Source organism: Carica papaya, chromosome 6, assembly GCF_054855325.1.
Source record: "Carica papaya isolate Zhongbai chromosome 6, ASM5485532v1, whole genome shotgun sequence".
NCBI classification, from domain to species: domain Eukaryota; kingdom Viridiplantae; phylum Streptophyta; class Magnoliopsida; order Brassicales; family Caricaceae; genus Carica; species Carica papaya.
The window spans coordinates 29,578,603-29,595,747 of NC_142314.1; the positions used below are offsets into that span (position 1 = coordinate 29,578,603).

At 35.4% G+C, this 17,145-nt stretch overlaps 1 protein-coding gene across 7 annotated transcripts in view; it reads left to right on the forward strand.

Moving 5' to 3' along the window:
- Positions 1 to 459: 459 nt before the first annotated feature.
- The window catches only part of LOC110811631 (putative disease resistance protein At1g50180), a 46,966-nt gene continuing 30,280 nt past the window's right edge, over positions 460 to 17,145 (forward strand). Inside the window, exons 1-5 of one of the 7 annotated variants that reach the window (XR_015821750.1) lie at positions 461 to 1,713; positions 2,188 to 4,000; positions 4,440 to 4,709; positions 6,769 to 6,838; positions 7,199 to 7,406. Coding sequence is in view for 2 of the 7 variants with exons in the window: in XM_088223270.1 (XP_088079396.1) it covers positions 675 to 1,713; positions 2,188 to 3,977 (2,829 nt within the window). In the remaining 5 variants the exon portion in view is untranslated. Of the gene's footprint in view, positions 1,714 to 2,187; positions 4,001 to 4,439; positions 4,710 to 5,267; positions 5,611 to 6,768; positions 7,408 to 17,145 lie in introns of those variants that run through there. The other 6 variants (XR_015821749.1, XR_015821748.1, XR_015821747.1 and 3 more) reach the window with 6 other exon arrangements.

Consider the following 17,145-nt stretch of genomic DNA (forward strand, 5'->3'; position numbering starts at 1 on the left):
TACTCCAATTCCATTGATTAAATATTCTTTTGATCTTATTGATGTTAGAGCGATGTCATTTATAGTCTATCTCTTTGTAGTTATTATACATGAAAAATAAAAAAAATCATCACATAATAATCAAGAAATTGAATTTTTTTTTTTACTAAATAATCCAATATTTAAATACATGAAAATACATATTAAAAAAAAATTATTTGGTTGATGGATCATTATCCGGATGATATTTTATCTTAATAAGAGTAATTAATTTATTTTACTCAAATAGCAAAAATTATAATAATTTGTTAGCTGCGAAAACCATTATTTATGATTATCTTTTTCTTTTTTTCAAAAAAAAATTTTGTTGACTTTTGACTATAAAATTTTATATGTTTGATTTAATATATAATTTTTTTAAAATATTGGAGAAAACCAAATTGATAGTTTGTTAACTAACATGCAATTTGGCAGTATGCAGCATGGTCAAACGTGCCTACTCTGTCACTACATAGCTCTACCTCACCCAAACTCACAGTCTTTCAAGAGGAATAAACAAAGACCTACAGAAGTCAACGCTGCTAATTGCAGACAACCCTATTTGATTCAGAAGGTAGCAGGAAGATATAGAAGCGCACCATTTGCTGAACGGGGGAGCGCTGCAATTGTCATTATATCGGAGAGAAAAGATCAAAATGACTGATGCTGTGGTCTCCTTCGTTGTTGAAAGGATTGGCGACTTGCTGCTGCAAGAAGCCAAGTTCTTAATTGGGGTGAGGGATCAGGTAGAGCAATTGCAGGCGGAGTTGAAGAGAATGCGGTGCTTCCTCAAAGATGCAGATGCAAGGCAAGAAGAAAGTGAGAGCGTTCGCAACTGGATTGCTGAAATCAGAGAAACCGCTTATGATGCGGAGGATGTCATCGAGACATTTGTTCTCAAAGTGGCATCGTCAAGGCAAGGCGGTTTTAGGAATATTCTGAAAAGATTTGCTTGCATTTTGAACGAAGGCTGGAATCTGCACGATATAGGTTCTGAGATTGAGGCGATTAAGTCTAGAATTTCTGCAATAACCATGAGTTTGCAGACCTATGGCATAAAAGAGCTCAGGGAGAGAGAAGAATCAGCTGGCTCCTCACGCGAGAAGGTAAGAGAAAGGAGGAGGGTGTTTCCTCATACTGTTGAGGAAAACATTGTGGGGTTAGAGGATAACGTTAATGAGTTGGTTAATGTTTTGGTTGATGAAGAAAAAAATTTCAGAGTGATGTCTATTTTTGGCATGGGTGGTTTGGGGAAGACTACTCTGGCTAAGAAAGTCTACAACCATGAGAAAGTTATGAGTAATTATAATAATCTCGCATGGGTTTATATTTCTCAACAATGTCGAAGGAGGGATGTCTGGGAGGGAATTCTTTCAGGGCTTACCTCTGGTGCTGATGCAGAGAGAATTCTGAAACTAAGAGATGAACAATTGGCAGAAGAGTTGCATAAGTTCCTGCAAGACAACAAATGTATGGTGGTACTTGATGACATCTGGAGTATTGAAGCCTGGGACAGTCTAAAGGCAGCCTTCCCAAATAAAACAGAGAGTAAGATACTGCTTACCACTCGGAACAAAGATCTCGCTCTGTATGCTGATCCCAAAGGGTTCCTCCATGAACCAAAGTGCCTCAAAGATGTAGAGAGCTGGGAACTGTTTCACAAGATAGCCTTTGCGAGAGTTGATGATACTCCAGGTGGTTATTTATTATCTTGCTTCATTATTTTTTAATATTCTAGATAATGATTTTATCACCAACTTTCATATAATTTTCATTGACGACTAGTGATTAGTTCTGGCTTGATATGCAAATAATCACCATGTGATATATCTACCCGTTAAATAATGGAGTAGAAAGTATTTTTTAAGCTAATAACAAAGACTTATGAGAAGTTTAACCTAATAGTTAAGAATTCAATAGATTATAATATGTCTTGAGAAGAACAAAAATCTTACATGAAATATTATATTACATTTCAAGAGGAATTCTTCCATTTATTCGAATTTATTGCATATATTTCTTTTATTTGGTTGACAGAAGTAACAAGATTCTATATGGCGACCTAGATATCAAAAACATTTAAGATTTTCTTTTTGTCCAAATGAAATGTATTCAGAATTCTAGCTCATTATGGTTGTGGTGGTCCTAATGTTGCAAGTATTTCTGCAGACTTCAAAATTGATGAAAGGATGGAAGAGCTAGGAAAGCAAATGGTTGGACATTGTGCAGGCTTGCCCTTAGCCATTACGGTGCTAGGGGGACTTTTGGCAACAAAACATACATTAAAGCAGTGGAGAATGGTGGCCGAGAACATACAAACATACATCACAAAGGGCATTGGTTACGGAGAAGATCGTTCCGCAGTTTCTGATGTTCTATCTTTGAGCTATGATGATTTGCTCCCACATTTAAAACAATGCTTTCTATGTTTAGGTCATTTTCCTGAAGACTATGAAATACCGGTAGATAAATTGATTAAATTTTGGATAGCTGATGGAATTGTTCCATCAGATCAGTATAGAGGAGGGGGTCAGGGAAGAACATTGGAGGATGTGGCTGAAAGCTGCCTCGAGGAACTGGTAGAGAGGAGCATGGTTATGGTTGAATATAGAGACGAGCTGAGCTCAAAAATCTTTACTTGTCGGATGCATGATCTCATGAGAGATCTTTGCTTATTGAAAGCGGAGCGAGAAGGCTTCTTACATGTTGTAAATCCTGAGTCTCAAGGACCAGATGGTGAAACGTCATCTTCTTCATATTCTGGTAACTTTCGCCGAGTTGCTGTGCATGTGAATCGAGTCAAGGGTGAAAAAGTTTTTAACCAAGGGTGGATTAGAAGTCCTCATCTCAGGTCTCTCTTATACTTCAATAGAATTGTGAATTACATATCAGCTGATAATAGAAATTGGAAATTATTAGAGCCAAGCTTCAAAGGTTTGAAGTTGTTGAGAGTCTTGGATCTTGAAGGAGCAGACATAAAAGGAGGGAATTTTCCCAGAGATGTTGGTAAGCTCATCCACTTGAGATTCTTGAGTATAAAAGATGGTAATGTATCTAGGTTTCCCTCATCCTTAGGAAATTTAAGGATGCTACAAACTTTAGATTTACGCGTATATGATGCCCATGTACCCGATGTGATATGGAAGATGGAAAGCTTGAGGCATTTATATCTCCCTCAGAGATGTGACGATACCACAAGGCTGCAGTTGGGTAATTTAAAAAACTTACAAACACTTGTGAATTTTCAAGTGGGGATCTGCTGCTTAAGAGATCTATTCAATTTTACAAATCTTAGAAAATTAACAGTGCATCGATGTTCAATAAGCAAAGGCTCTAAGGAAATCATACCAGCTTCATTAAGTCACTCATTAAAACTTTTGGAGTCCTTATCATTAGGAGGTTCTTTTGAATTTGGCGCAACAGAAAGCAGCTTAAAACCAAAACCACCAAAAGTGGACTTGACGCAATTGCTTTTAGGTTATGATAGTCTGTCTAAGCTGGTGCTGTATCTGGGGATAGAGAAGCTACCAGATTACCAGCAGTTCCCTCGTGAAATTACCTCCTTAATCTTAGGTGTCTCTGACCTTGAAGAAGATCCAATGCCAATTCTAGAAAAGCTGCCAAAGTTAAGGCATCTTGACCTCAGATGGAATGCCTTCAATGTGACAGAAATTGTTTGCTCTAGGCAAGGTTTTCCTCGACTAACATCTCTGTCCTTATTTGTCCTGAACAACTTAGAGGAATGGAAAATGGAAGAAGGAGCTATGCCTACTATTCAATATTTGCGGATTGATAATTGCTATAAATTGAAGAGGCTTCCCAGTGCAATTAGGCTCATCAAAACTCTGAAACAATTAACTATGGAGGGAATGCCAAAGGCCTTCAAAGATAAACTAGTTGAAGGAGGAGAGGATTTCTACATCATCCAACACGTGCCATCTATTGTATCTGAGTTCTAATGATGAGGATGGATAATCATCAGGTGAGAATCTCTATACAATAGCTTTCATCCACTATTTTGCAGCCTGATTCTCCTTAGATTGATTTTTTTTCAGGAATTCCTTTTGCTTTACTCTTATAATAATTCTTGTTATGGTTCAAGTCTCCAAGGATCATGCATACTTTCAAGTGTTGTGCTATTTTCCTTGTCTTGTCAACAATCATATTGGCTGCTTAGGTTTCTTGGAATGATCCCAAATGCACTCCTTGCTGCTCCAAACCCATTTGCTTTTTTTTTTTTTTTGAAATGCAAGAATTTCCTTGTTGCCTCCACCATTATATATATCTGCTTCTCAACTCAGCCTTGCTTTTCTCTTTTCTTTCCCATTAAAATGAGGCAATTAGTGTGGTCATTTTACAAGTATTTTTGTTCATTGAATTGTTCAGTTGTATACAAATTGATTATTTCTGATAATTGTCAGGAGATGGAAGTGTTTGATGTGACGTTTTGTTGCTTCTCAAGTAAATAAATGATGTCAAGGGACTCACTGCATTTGTTCATTTGCGCATGACACATCAATGAGGGTACAGCAAAATGTAAATTTCCTGCGCATGTCATTCTCCAAAATGTGGACTACCCGTGGCTGTTTTGTCTCTTAAAGCATCTATATTTTCATATGCGCTGAATTAGTCAAGAACTTATCCTTATATTTAATTTGGCCCTCTAAGGCGATCTTCACTCCTTGTATATGGTAATTTACAATGTCATCGTGTTTTTCATAGAACTTTCAACTTATTTTCCTCTTGGTTCTGCTATTTTTTGTTGGTTCTTCATTTTGTCAACAACCACTCCACAATGCTAGTCAGCAAGGAAGTCCTCAACAGCACCCCCAAGAGTGCTTCCTGTTGCTTTAATTCTTTTCTACTTCTATCTCACAATCATTTCCTGTTCTGTTTCTCTAAAATGTGTATGCCATTCTCTGTTTCCACCGTGTTTAGCTTTTCTTTTCTTTTTTTTATTCCTTCAAAACTAATCAAATGGCAAAATAGAAGTATGGTGAGAGAACATGAAGCTTTTAGATATAAGACCATTGACCAATAGCACTTCCTTGCAACAAATTGCTTAATTAGCATATGATGAATGAAGTTGATATATGTTTTATTAAATTCTCAATGATATTCTCTCATGTATTATTAGTTCAAATTTAGTCTTTATGATTATCCTTTTTGTAAGGATAATAACTTTCTTTCTTGAATTCTCAAGCTATATATATTGCATTTTAACTTATTATTTTTTATTAATCTCTTAGCAGATGCCTACTAATCAGTCATCGTGGAAAAAGACTGTCGGCATCCTATGTCAACAAGATTAGTCTCAGGAATCCGTTTCTTTTCTTGTGTGGTTCATTCTGTCTTTGTCTGCATTCCTCAAGTGGCTTTTTCTTGCTTGCAAGATTTCATTGGGTTTCTAATGCTGTTTCTCATACTTAATTATGGGAAATCTCTCTTCAGGTGTTGAATACTATTTGTTGTAATTTTTTAGATTTGTGTAGTTGTGGGAATAGTGAATCCCTGTTTGTTTTGTGTAATAATACCGTGAGAAATATTGTTTCAGAAACCCAAGTTGTATATAATGGAAGTTGATTTCCTTTATTCATCAGTATTAAACATAGGAAGTTAGATCTTTTATCTTTTAGGCAGAGAGTTATATAAGAGAAGAGATTAAAAGAAGAATAGAGATGGTACATGGAAAAAGAAAAAAAGATGGATAAAGTACCTTGGAAGTCTTTACAATTAGCCTTTTTTCAAATAAGCCTATGTACAAATTTTATATTTTTATGTTGATCAAGTAGTTTCAAATTTTTATTCGAATAAACCCGTTCATCTTATCGGTTGCTTGCTTCTTGTAAAAGCTGTGCACATCGTAGATAACGTTGTCACAATTTAACGAGATGCAAGACCACTTTATTATTTAAAATAGGAAGGAATTGCTAGCATCTAAGTGAAAGGGAGAGATTGTGAGCATTCACTCCTTTCCTTCTTCAATTTTCAATTTCTCAAACTTTGAGAGAAAATGTGGGGGAAGCAAAGGACTAGACATGTTTAAAGAAAGGTTTTCTATTTTACTTTAATATATCACAATATCCTTTCCTTTTTTAAATTTTTAGTCATCCTAACAAGAGAAGCATTTTCTGTTTTGTTTCTCTTTAAAACCACTCTTTTTATTTTCTTTCCTTTCATCTCTATTTCTTTTCTAAATTTTGTCTAAACCACTGTAAGTCAAGTGAGTTGTCTGTTTCTCTAATGAAAGGGAAAGAAGCTTTTGTACTAACTTGGGAGAAGTTAATCTATATAGCGCAAGCTTTTAGGCACTTGCTTATGATGAAATAGAAAGCTTAATAAGTTGTATCTTCAGTATCATAGGCATTCTATAAATAGCACTTCGTATTATTTTTCAACAGGCAAGTAATTTTTCTGCTATATTTGAGTAATTGCAGAAAAAAGGTAGAATCAGAAAGTAGAAAATGGCAAATAATAAGTTTTAATTGCTTAAATTCATATATTTTAGCCTATATTGATTGAAAGGTTAGTTATAGAAGGAGAGAATTTTGTAATTAGGGGCATGCAAATAATAATATGAAGGAAATCTAAAATCATTTCTCTCCAAGTCTTCCTTTTATGCAATTTCTTCAAATTCCTTCTTTAGTTCTTCTCAAATAAAATAGTATCATGTCTAATAGTCTACCCTTTTAAGAATGCATGAGCTTATAAACCCAAAGTAGCATCTGAATATCAGAATTATTTTGCCAGGGCCCTGATTAAGTTGCACTTTCCAGCGCCGTCAGCCTGAGTCCTATGATCCCAGCAGAAAATTAGAAGGGTAAGATGCCAAAGAAGCAATATTTCAGTTTATATTGATAATAGCCAGTACATGATTGCTTTCAGTTTATACTTATGATTAGTGCATTCATACCAATACTTGCTCCATGATTGCATCTGATTGTTACAAACTAATGCATATCCAGAATGAGGAGGAAAAAAGAAGCATTATTTCATTTGATCTATCATAATATACATTTTCCAACATTGAACTCCAACTTGACCAGGAAATTGACATCCTAGTACCAGTTAAATACTCTCATTTGCATTGCTTGCCTGAAATAGCCAACAATCCTGTCTTAATCAAAGATGTGAAAAAGCATGAAACAAGTTCATTGTACCAATAATTCTCCATCAGCAGGTTTTGTTCGGCATAGAGATGCTCAACAGTCAAACCTCGTTGCATTGTATAAGTGGATTGGAACTTCACTAGAGAGCTCCAAATTGTTGTAATCTGTAAACTCTACACCCTGTAGGCCAAGGTTCATTGTTCATCTTCTAATTCATCTGGATCTAGTTGCAAGATTTGATATTTGGCTTGAGACTCTTCATTCCAGTCTCATTGCTCATATTCAAAGAATTGAACATCTCTACTTATCACAATCTTCTTTGATTGAGGTTGAAAAATTTTGTTAAAAAATTTTGTACGAGTTGGAAACCAAACTGTAGTCAATAAATATCCCAGGTTCAGCCTTCTCATCAAATTTGTCTCCTTCAATATGTGGAATATAAGAAAAACAAAGACATCCAAAAATTTTGAGATTTTCAAATAGGTTTAACATCATGCCAAGCTTCAAATGGAGTCTTCCTTTTCACTGCTTTTGTAGGCAGTCTATTCAGCAAAAAAACAATAAAAACATATAAAAAATGAGTTGGAATTAGTAATGCATGGTAAGGCAAACTATATTATTTAAATACATGTTGCTGCACATGACGTTGGAATTAGTAATGCATGATGATGATTAGAAGATCAAATGTTAGGATCACAATTCTTACTGATTGGGAATACAAGATCAACCAATATGATAAAAAACTCATATATATAATTTAGTACAAAAAATTAACCTAAATAAATTCTTCCTATTTAACCCACAATCAACCTATGTTTGATGATTAAGATAATTAAAAAAATAATAAGAATTGATAAAATATCACACACTTTTGGTTTTTTGAATGCTCTTTGAGAGGTCTCTTTAATCTTCTCGTTGAGTAAGAAATTAATTCAATTTATTAAGATAATTCTTGTGGCATTTTATCAATTCTTATTACTTTTTCTAATTATATTAGTTTTCGATCACAAGTTGATTGTAGGTTAAGTAGAAGGAGATTTAGTTTAGGGGTTAAGTTTTTGGGCTAAATTATATATGTCAGTTTTTTATTACATTGATTAATCTTGAATTCTGTATCATTTGGTATCAAAGCTTAAACTTTAAATAGATCTTAATATCTTGCATATATATGTATATATATATTTGCATAGTTGTTATCCTTCATCTAGTTAACATATCTTGCATCAACTCTTTTATCCATACTCATCCTATAATAAAAATAAAAACAAAAAAATTCATATCCATATTGTCTTTCTTACATTCTAAGTTTTTTTGAAATTTTTGTTTTATTACATCATTAAATAGCTAATTATATTTTAGTTATTTAATATCATACATAAACACACAACATATTCATATGTGTATTTACCTTCCATTACTTCTAGATTTGTGTTGCAATTTTCTTTCCTATGATTCCTTAAAGTCTCCTAAAGTGAAGCTTGATTCTCTTGGTTCAAGCGAAATCAATTATGATACTTAACTTGAGGAAAAAAGATTGAGAGTGAATGAAACACGAGGGAGTGTTATTTTCTAACCTTTCCTTGCATGTTTTCACAATATCTTTATATGATGATCTAAGATTCTTAATAGAAGATTTCCTAAAAAAGGTTGCAAAGCTTAATTGGAAGATGGAAGATCTCATAAGTAATCTTAAGGAAATAAAAACAACAAACTCCTAATTTATCAAGAGCCAAAAGTCGAATCCTAGCGGAGAAGGACCATTTATGTGATTATTTGGAGGAAATACAATATAATTGAAAGGAAGAACATAAAGTCACGGGAGAAAAGGAGAAAAATGTCGCGAAAAAATAAGAGATTAATACCGCAGTAGGAATATGCAAGAGGAACAAAGAAGATTGATATTACAGGAAAAGAGGAAAATAATGCCACGAGAGAAGAGAAAAATGATGTCGTGGGAGAGAAGAAAATTGATGCTGCAGGAGAAATGGAAATTGATGCCACGAGAGAGAATAAAGTTGATGACAACCCCTTAGTGGAAGAAAGAAAAGAGACTCTGTCTAACCCTAATTTTTTTTTTCTAGTGTTCTTATTTCTCTATTGTAGAAGTCAAAGTTAGAAAAACCACCACATGAAAAGGAACTGATTTGAGAAATAATTATTTTAAAGAAGGTGGGGGGTGATACAAGTAAAGGGGGCAAATCAATATTATGTCACAAAAAAACTCAAGATCACTTGAAGCCTCACGACCACACGAGTGCATATACATATGAGCTTGCTAGCTTATGGGTTCAAGGAAAAACATGGCCAGTTGATGCCAAAAACTTATGACCACCTTAAGGAAGAGTAAGACACAATCTAAGATGAATCGTAAGGCCTCATGAGCATGAAAGGCCACGAGTTAAGTACCATAAAAAATGAGTGTTGTGGTAGGATCATCCAAGCTTTGTGGGATACAGTTTGGATTGTTTAATAAAAAAACAAGGCGGGTTGGACTGTATAAGTGGAGATCACGGCCTCATAGATTGTTCAAAACAAGGCCAAGATGTTTTAACCATGGAAAAAGTCCATATGAAAGACTAGACACAACATATGAAGGGCTTGAAACCAAAGAACTGAAGAAAGCCTTCAAAACTTTTACTTAAGAGTGGATACATGAAGGCTAAAGGCTTGAACCACATTTGAAAGCCTATAAGGGGAGAAAACATAGCCAATTTGGTTAAGAAGAAGCTGGCTAGGAGAGGACCTTCAAATTAGGGACACATGGTCGAGAGGTATGCATGGAAAAGAGTTCCACCCAAGAGGGACATTCTCTCCCAAGAGAGATTTTCTGCCTCTTTTTTTCCCTTTCCAAGTTGATTTTCCTCTCCAAAATTAAGAGTCCTAATCAGCTTTCTGTCCATAAATTCATATTAAGGTGTTCGAACTATAGTTGACAAGTGAAAGCTCAAAAGGATAATGTTTTCTGCTCATGGTCGATTCCCACGAGGAAAAAGAGCCTTTTTTCTACTCAAACATGGCTGGAATTTAATCCATCTTCAATACAACTTGTGCATTGAAAATTATTGATTAAAAGAGATCAAATCCGATCAAGATAATGCAAGCTACAATCGACCACATTCTTTGATTATTAAAGACATCATTCTAATGAGAAGAGTTTTAACTCATTTTAATTTATGAGTTTTTAATTTATTTTATTAGAGTTTAAGATAGGATTTTTAAGATGAGTACTACTAGAATTTTTTATATGAGTATGGTCTATGAAGAAATTGACGACCAAGAGTGTTGACTATGATATTTAATTATTTAATTATTTTATTATTTTATCAGTTGAGATAATATAATTATAATTTATTAGAATAGTAATCTCATATAATTAGAATTCTAATAGAACAAAAATTTCTTTATCAATTGATTAGAAATTAATTGTTATAAATACTCCAAATATAATAAGATAAAGGGTGATAAATAAAATTTATATTTTTTTTCCAAAGTCAACATAGTATCATAATTAAAATAAAATTATTTTAGGGTCCCATTTTAATTTTTTTTCAAATCCTAAAATAGAAAAATAAAATGATTTGGAACTCACTTATTCAGATCTAATCTTACCACCACCTTAAACTGAGTTGCAGCCTCACTGCCGGCCTACCTCTCGACTCATATTACCGTTATCTACAACTGCCTCCGCATGCGCAGTTGCTGGCCGCCACATGCGCAATTTTTGGCTACCACATTCCACCACTATTTCATCGAAATCATCATAAAAATTGCCGGTGGGTTCATATCTGATGCGAATCTGGTGAAAATCACACCAAAACCGCTTAGATTTAACTTTTTCTGTAGCCTAGCTGCCATGGATCTTCTTTTCCAACCATGTGCAACTCCTCTTATGGCCTTTAATGTCAGACGCGTAGGGGAGCAACAGATCCGACTGTGTTGTGCAAGAACCAGACTTCCTCCGCGTGCGACTCAGATCTGGTTAGGCACCGACTGGATTTATTTTATTCACACAATTTTGCTGCCGCCCCTGCGCATATCTAGTTATCACTTCCTTTTCAGCTACCCTTTTTATTGCGTTTGTGGGTTGCCGCTGACACATATTTGGACGCTTTACGAACCGGTGTTGATCCAACTTTTCTATGCCCGAGCCACTTCATCCAATCTTTTCTCGTCCTTTTTTTTTTGCTCTTCCCCGTATGCTCGCCTCTGGCCTTGCAATTCGGCCTCTTCACACGCGAGCCACTACAAAAAGCCTTTTTTTTTATTCTTTTTCAGCTCCTCGGTGCGTGTTTGCCTCTGGTTTCACAAATTGGCACTTATCCGGCTTCTCTACACGCGAGCTGCTTTGACCATCCTTTTTCTGTCCCTTTTTCCATATCTTTTGCTTGTATCCACCTTTGGTTTCGTGTTCTAGCACTGATATTGTTTCTCCACGCGCGAACTAATCCAACTAGCTTTTTCTTATCTTTTCTCTAGCTCTTCCACGCACCTTCATCGCTAGTTTACAACTTGGTTTACAAGTTGAGTATGTGTGATATCGATGCACCAACTTAAAGAGAGGTATTGACTATGATATTTTATTAGTTTATTATTTAATCAGTTGAGATAATGTTATTAGAATTCTACTATAATAATAATTTCATGTAATTAAAATTTTAGAAAAATAAGAATTTCTTTATTAGTATGTTAAAAATTTTATAAATATCTAAGTGTAACAACATAAAAAGTAATAAATAAAATTTATTTTTTTATCCAAAAACAATAAAAAGAAATCAATTCACAGCAAAACCCAACCTAATGGAGAGGATGGTAGACAAGGAAGACTCATGGGAGATTTGCACAACTTGAATAGATTTGGGTCATTTGGAAAAAATATCAACATGGTAAGTGGATCCATCACAAAAGGGAGTGTAAAAATACTATAACAAACCCTTCAACTTTTCATCAAAGAATGGATCAATGATAAGGATGGAAACTTTTCATCAAAGAATGGATCAATGATAAGGATGGATATGGATCAAGTGAAGAAGCTCAAGAGAATAAAACAAGTCTATTAACCTAAGGGTATAATGGTCCCTACAATTCAATACAAGCGGAAGAGGGAATCAGGTAAGAAAAGACAAGAGAATCCGACCATAAAAGAGAGATATTCTACGTCATTAAAAAAAAAATTTCCCTAGGATTTTCTTTACTAATCCTATAGGAAATCTTCTCCTTTAAGAGGGAGAATCGGCCAAAGGGAAAAATATCTCTTAAAATCACAATGTATCTTAAGAAAAGAAAAGAATCTTTAAAGAATCAAATCCTAGCACAAAAATGAAATATTTAGGTGGCCATAATGCTCATTTAATTGCTAGCCCTAAACTTTCATTTATTCTACCCCTAATTCTTCTACAATCAATTAAGATATTTCCATTTATAAAGTTTCCAAAAAAGAAGATTGTATCTAGCATATTCAATCAAAATTTTCTTAATTTTTATTATTTTTCTAATTCAAGACAAAAAGTTAATTTTTCTTATAATTTCTATAATTGATTTAGAATATTTATTTTCTTATATCATACATGACATACTCTATAAATAGGTCTTTAATTCTTTACTATAATTCTTCGTATTTGAGATAATAAAATTATAAAGTTATTTTCGACTAATGAGGTATATTTGACCTTCTCGTCAAGTAAGAAATTAGATCAATTTATCAAGTGTACTTGTGGCTTTTTTCTAATTATTTTAATTTCTCAATTATTTTAATTCATATCACTTTATTAACAACTCGTTAGATAGGGAGAGTTTATTAAGATTTAAGTCTTTAATGTTTCATGAGTATTGTGTGAGTTTTGGATTGATCTTGGGCTCCGCATCAATTTAGTTTTTTATTCCTATTGTTGTAGCGCCCGGGAAATTGAAGAAGAAGAGAAAAAAAAAAAAAAAAGGGGGGGGGGGGGGGGGGGCACGTCAGCAGCCACGTCAGCAGACCCAGTCAGCAGTCTCGGCCAACCGGGACTGCCACGTGGCAAGACCACGTCGATCCGGGACGGGCCATGTTGGCGATCCGCGTATGCGCGATCGGACGGCCCAGATGCAATCGCAAGGACGACCCACATTCAATCAAAAACGGACGGCCCAGATTAAATTAAAATGGACAGCTGAGATCAAAAGGCAAAAGGGTATAAATAAGACCCCCACACCAGACCACAAAACCCTAGCCGCCTGCCCTCGCCGGAGAAGACGAACCAGAAGCCGGCCGCCACCACCCGCCGCCGCACCGGAGGGATTTTCGACCGCCGATCGAGGTAAATGTCATACCCCCGACTCGTTTTTCCACGCTGATTTCTCCTGTAGCCAAATCGGAGCCAAATTCCCGGCCAAACGGCCAGAAAACACGGCCGAAGCCCAGCAGCGCCGCCGTGCCCCTCCTCGGTTTTTGCCTCCGATGAGGCCCTTCCCGGCCTCCGTTTAATGCAATTTTTATATCACCGTGACCACCATTCTTTTCTCTACAAGTTGATCGGAGCCGAATCACCAAAACACGAACTTCACCGGAGAGCCGCCGCACCCGAGAGCACCGCCGCCGGTAAGCTTCGGTTTTCCGTAATTTTTTGGCCCCCCAAGGGCCCTAAAGTTGTTTAATCGCAAGAATCGATGCAAGTGTGGTCGAATCGCCGCCGCTTGCGGCGGTGCCGTCGCCGGAGCACGGCGGAGCAGCCGTGCCGGAAATGCGATATTGGCCGAAAGGGGCCCTGGGCCTAATTTGGAATTTTTTGGAACACGTGCAGGTACCAGTAGTGCGTTTCAGTTCCCTGGAAAAAATTCAGGGAAAATTAGGGACAGCCTGTAGGCGCACTGTGAAGCCGTGTTCGGACCCCGAAACGTGTAAGGACCCATCACCCTATTTCCTATCACGGTTTTAAAGTTCAATAAATGATAAAACGGTATTTCACGAATCAACGAATGTGTGAAATTGCTTAAGGTCGCTAATGGAGCCCGAGTCTAGTGTGTTTGTCGGTTAACTGTTATTTGACCTGTTTTACAGTTTTAAATGCAGTATGAGGTTTGATGTTTTCATTTTATAGTTTTGTGTGCATATTGTACTGTTTTATTGATTATGGATTGAATAACTAGGATATCGATGCTGGATGTTGTCTGTTTGGCATAAATTACTGTTTTGCTTATTTGTATGTGGATTGATGATGCTGACTGAGGGAAAAGAGAATGATAGATTATGTAAATGGGTAATTGTATAATGTGGTCAGCCTGACTAGATATCCTGGGAGATGGTGGACGGACCGGGTCTGTAGGAAACCCTACCGGGATTGTGGTCTCCCATACCGGACGTGGTATTGAGATCTTATGTGTTTTGGCGCCCATACAGGACGGGGTATGGGGACGGCCCGTTTCACCCTCATACCGGACGAGGTAATGAGGTTTATAGTTTTGGCGCCCATACCGGACGGGGTATGGGGACGGCCCTGGAATATGATTTCAAGTGTTAAGGGTTAACGGGTAGCGGGACCCCTATGGATCCCCATGGATACTAGTGGGCTGGTAAAAGAGGAAAATATGTTGTGTAATGATTGAATTACAAAAGGCTTGATAAGTATTATGTTATACAGTTATATATGATTTCATAATGATGATGATGTTATTGCTTTCGTATATTGTCTTATGAATTTCACCGAGGTAAGTGAATGGTAAAGGTTTTATTATTGATAAAAAGTTTTGTTGTAAATTATGCTCCATTGGTCTTTTTGTGTTTTCTACCCACCTTTACCTCCATGACGGTGAGATATCGTGATGTCTTTACTGGGCTAGTGTAGCTCATTCTTTATTTAATCATTTCAGATCAGGAAGACATTGTTCCCGAGCCGGTTCCGCAGGAGGACGACGAAGGGGACGCCTAAAGACTCCATAGTCATATTCGTAGCTTTTACTTTCAAGTTTATTTTTTAGATAGTTTGATCTTTTATATTGTGAACACGTTTTTGGTTTTAGTGTAAGGGATGTTAATCGAATTTTTGACTTCACTTCCGCATTTGATATTTTTAATATACATTCCATTTTAAATTTCCGGGGCTGTTACAATTGTAATTCTAAGATTTATGACTATAAAAAGGCCAAACACCTTTGGTTGTAATCATTCAAGTTTTTATCAATAAAATATCTAGTTTTCAAGCTTATACTTTGGCTTTTTTAGTGCTCTTTCATATGTTTTTAAACTTTTTTGTTGAGGAATTTATTCAATTTATTACGATAACTCTTATGGCGTTTTATTAATTTTTATTACTTTTTGCAATTATCTTAGTTCTTAATTGTATGTTGATTGTAGATTAAGTAAGGAGTGTTTGTTTAGGGATTAAGTTTTTAAATTAAATTATATGTATGAGTTTTTATCACATTGATTAATCTTAGATTCTGTATCACTTACTATCAATTCCAATCTGATTTACTACTTTAAAGAAATTCTAATAAAGTTCAACTGGAAAAACTATTCTAGCTTTCTTCGTAGAAGAATGATCAATTAAGTCCTTTTTCTCATGCATATTTTCAACATCCTTTTTTTTTCTTTATCAAAGTCATATCTTCTGTAATAAGCAAATGGGTCATTTCTTGATATTCCTATATTATCTATGCCTTCAAGACTTTCAATGTCTCTAACCTTACGCATCTTCTTTCTAAAGACATGTTGCCATATATTATGGAGTTCTTTCATTCTTATGGACTTAAGAAGATAATCACAGGCTTCATGCTGAATACCCTTCATGATTCTAGTCGTTCTCCATCAACGCACATCACTATGAAGTAAAATAAAACTTTATTAGGCTATAGGTTTTAGAAAACGTGAAGTAAAAAATATAGAGTAATAAGTCTTTTCAAAACATGAAAGGTTCATATTAAAGGGGTAACCCAATAGGAAACCCTACTCGAAAATTGAAATTTTGGTATTTAATGAGAAAATCCTCTAACTAGAATATGTAACAAATATTTTAACATTCTATAAGAAAATGAAATGGAAACCATTTCCATGTATTCTAGAGATAGGGTGAACTTTGGTTTTATGAATTAACAAATGACGATGATATATTTAAATGATAAATAGTTGACGTAAAATTGTATAGAAGATTTAGAGGATTAGTTTGAATAGACATTGTGGAGAAATTTAACAAATTGATTCAAGAAGATATGTCCTTCGGTATTAAGAAAATTTTTTTAAAAATAAGATTTATATTATTAACTAAAAGCTTTGGACTTCTTGAAAAATATTCTATCTCCAGTTTTTATTAGTGGTCTGAAGAAAAAACTTAGATCGACAGTGATGATGCACAGGGCGCGCGCACCTTGATCAAACATTTGAGTTGGCTTTGTGTCAAGAATAAGAAGTAAATGTCATCAACCATCCAAAATTCTACAATCCAAAAGAAGTGTTCTTATCACTAAAAATTTCTCCAAAATTCGAAACTTCTAAGAAGCATCATCCATAAAGGGTCCAAATCATTTAGAAATGAGAAGTAATCTTTGCAATCGATACAGAAAAAAATACTTTTTAATGTATTAATATAAAGACAAATAGTCATGGCAGTGGAAACATGTGATGAAGAGGAAGATCGTGACTAGTTGCAAACACACACAAAAATTAGCAGGAGTGTAGGAGATCACGGCGGGTGCACGAAGAAGACAATTTAATCAACGGCAAAGAATTAAAAAAAAAAAAAAAGTGAGTAGAGTGCCAAGGATGGAACCGGCCGTAAGGAAGCAAAACCCATGAGGGTTTTAAGTCGCACATGCAATTCTCCCACCTGAATTAATTCGGGCTACCTTTTAACATCTAAGGAGTTCCAAAAGGACACCTGTCACGATCAAAGAGGAGAGGCGTTGAACTGTATCTTTCAATGTAGTGAACTAATCCGACTCTTCATCTTTCTCTCTCTATTGGGGGTTCCCACGGAAAGAATCCCTTCTAACCGACGGCTTTTTTGGCTTTCCATGGTGACATTTTAGTGATAGATTTATCCACCATTTT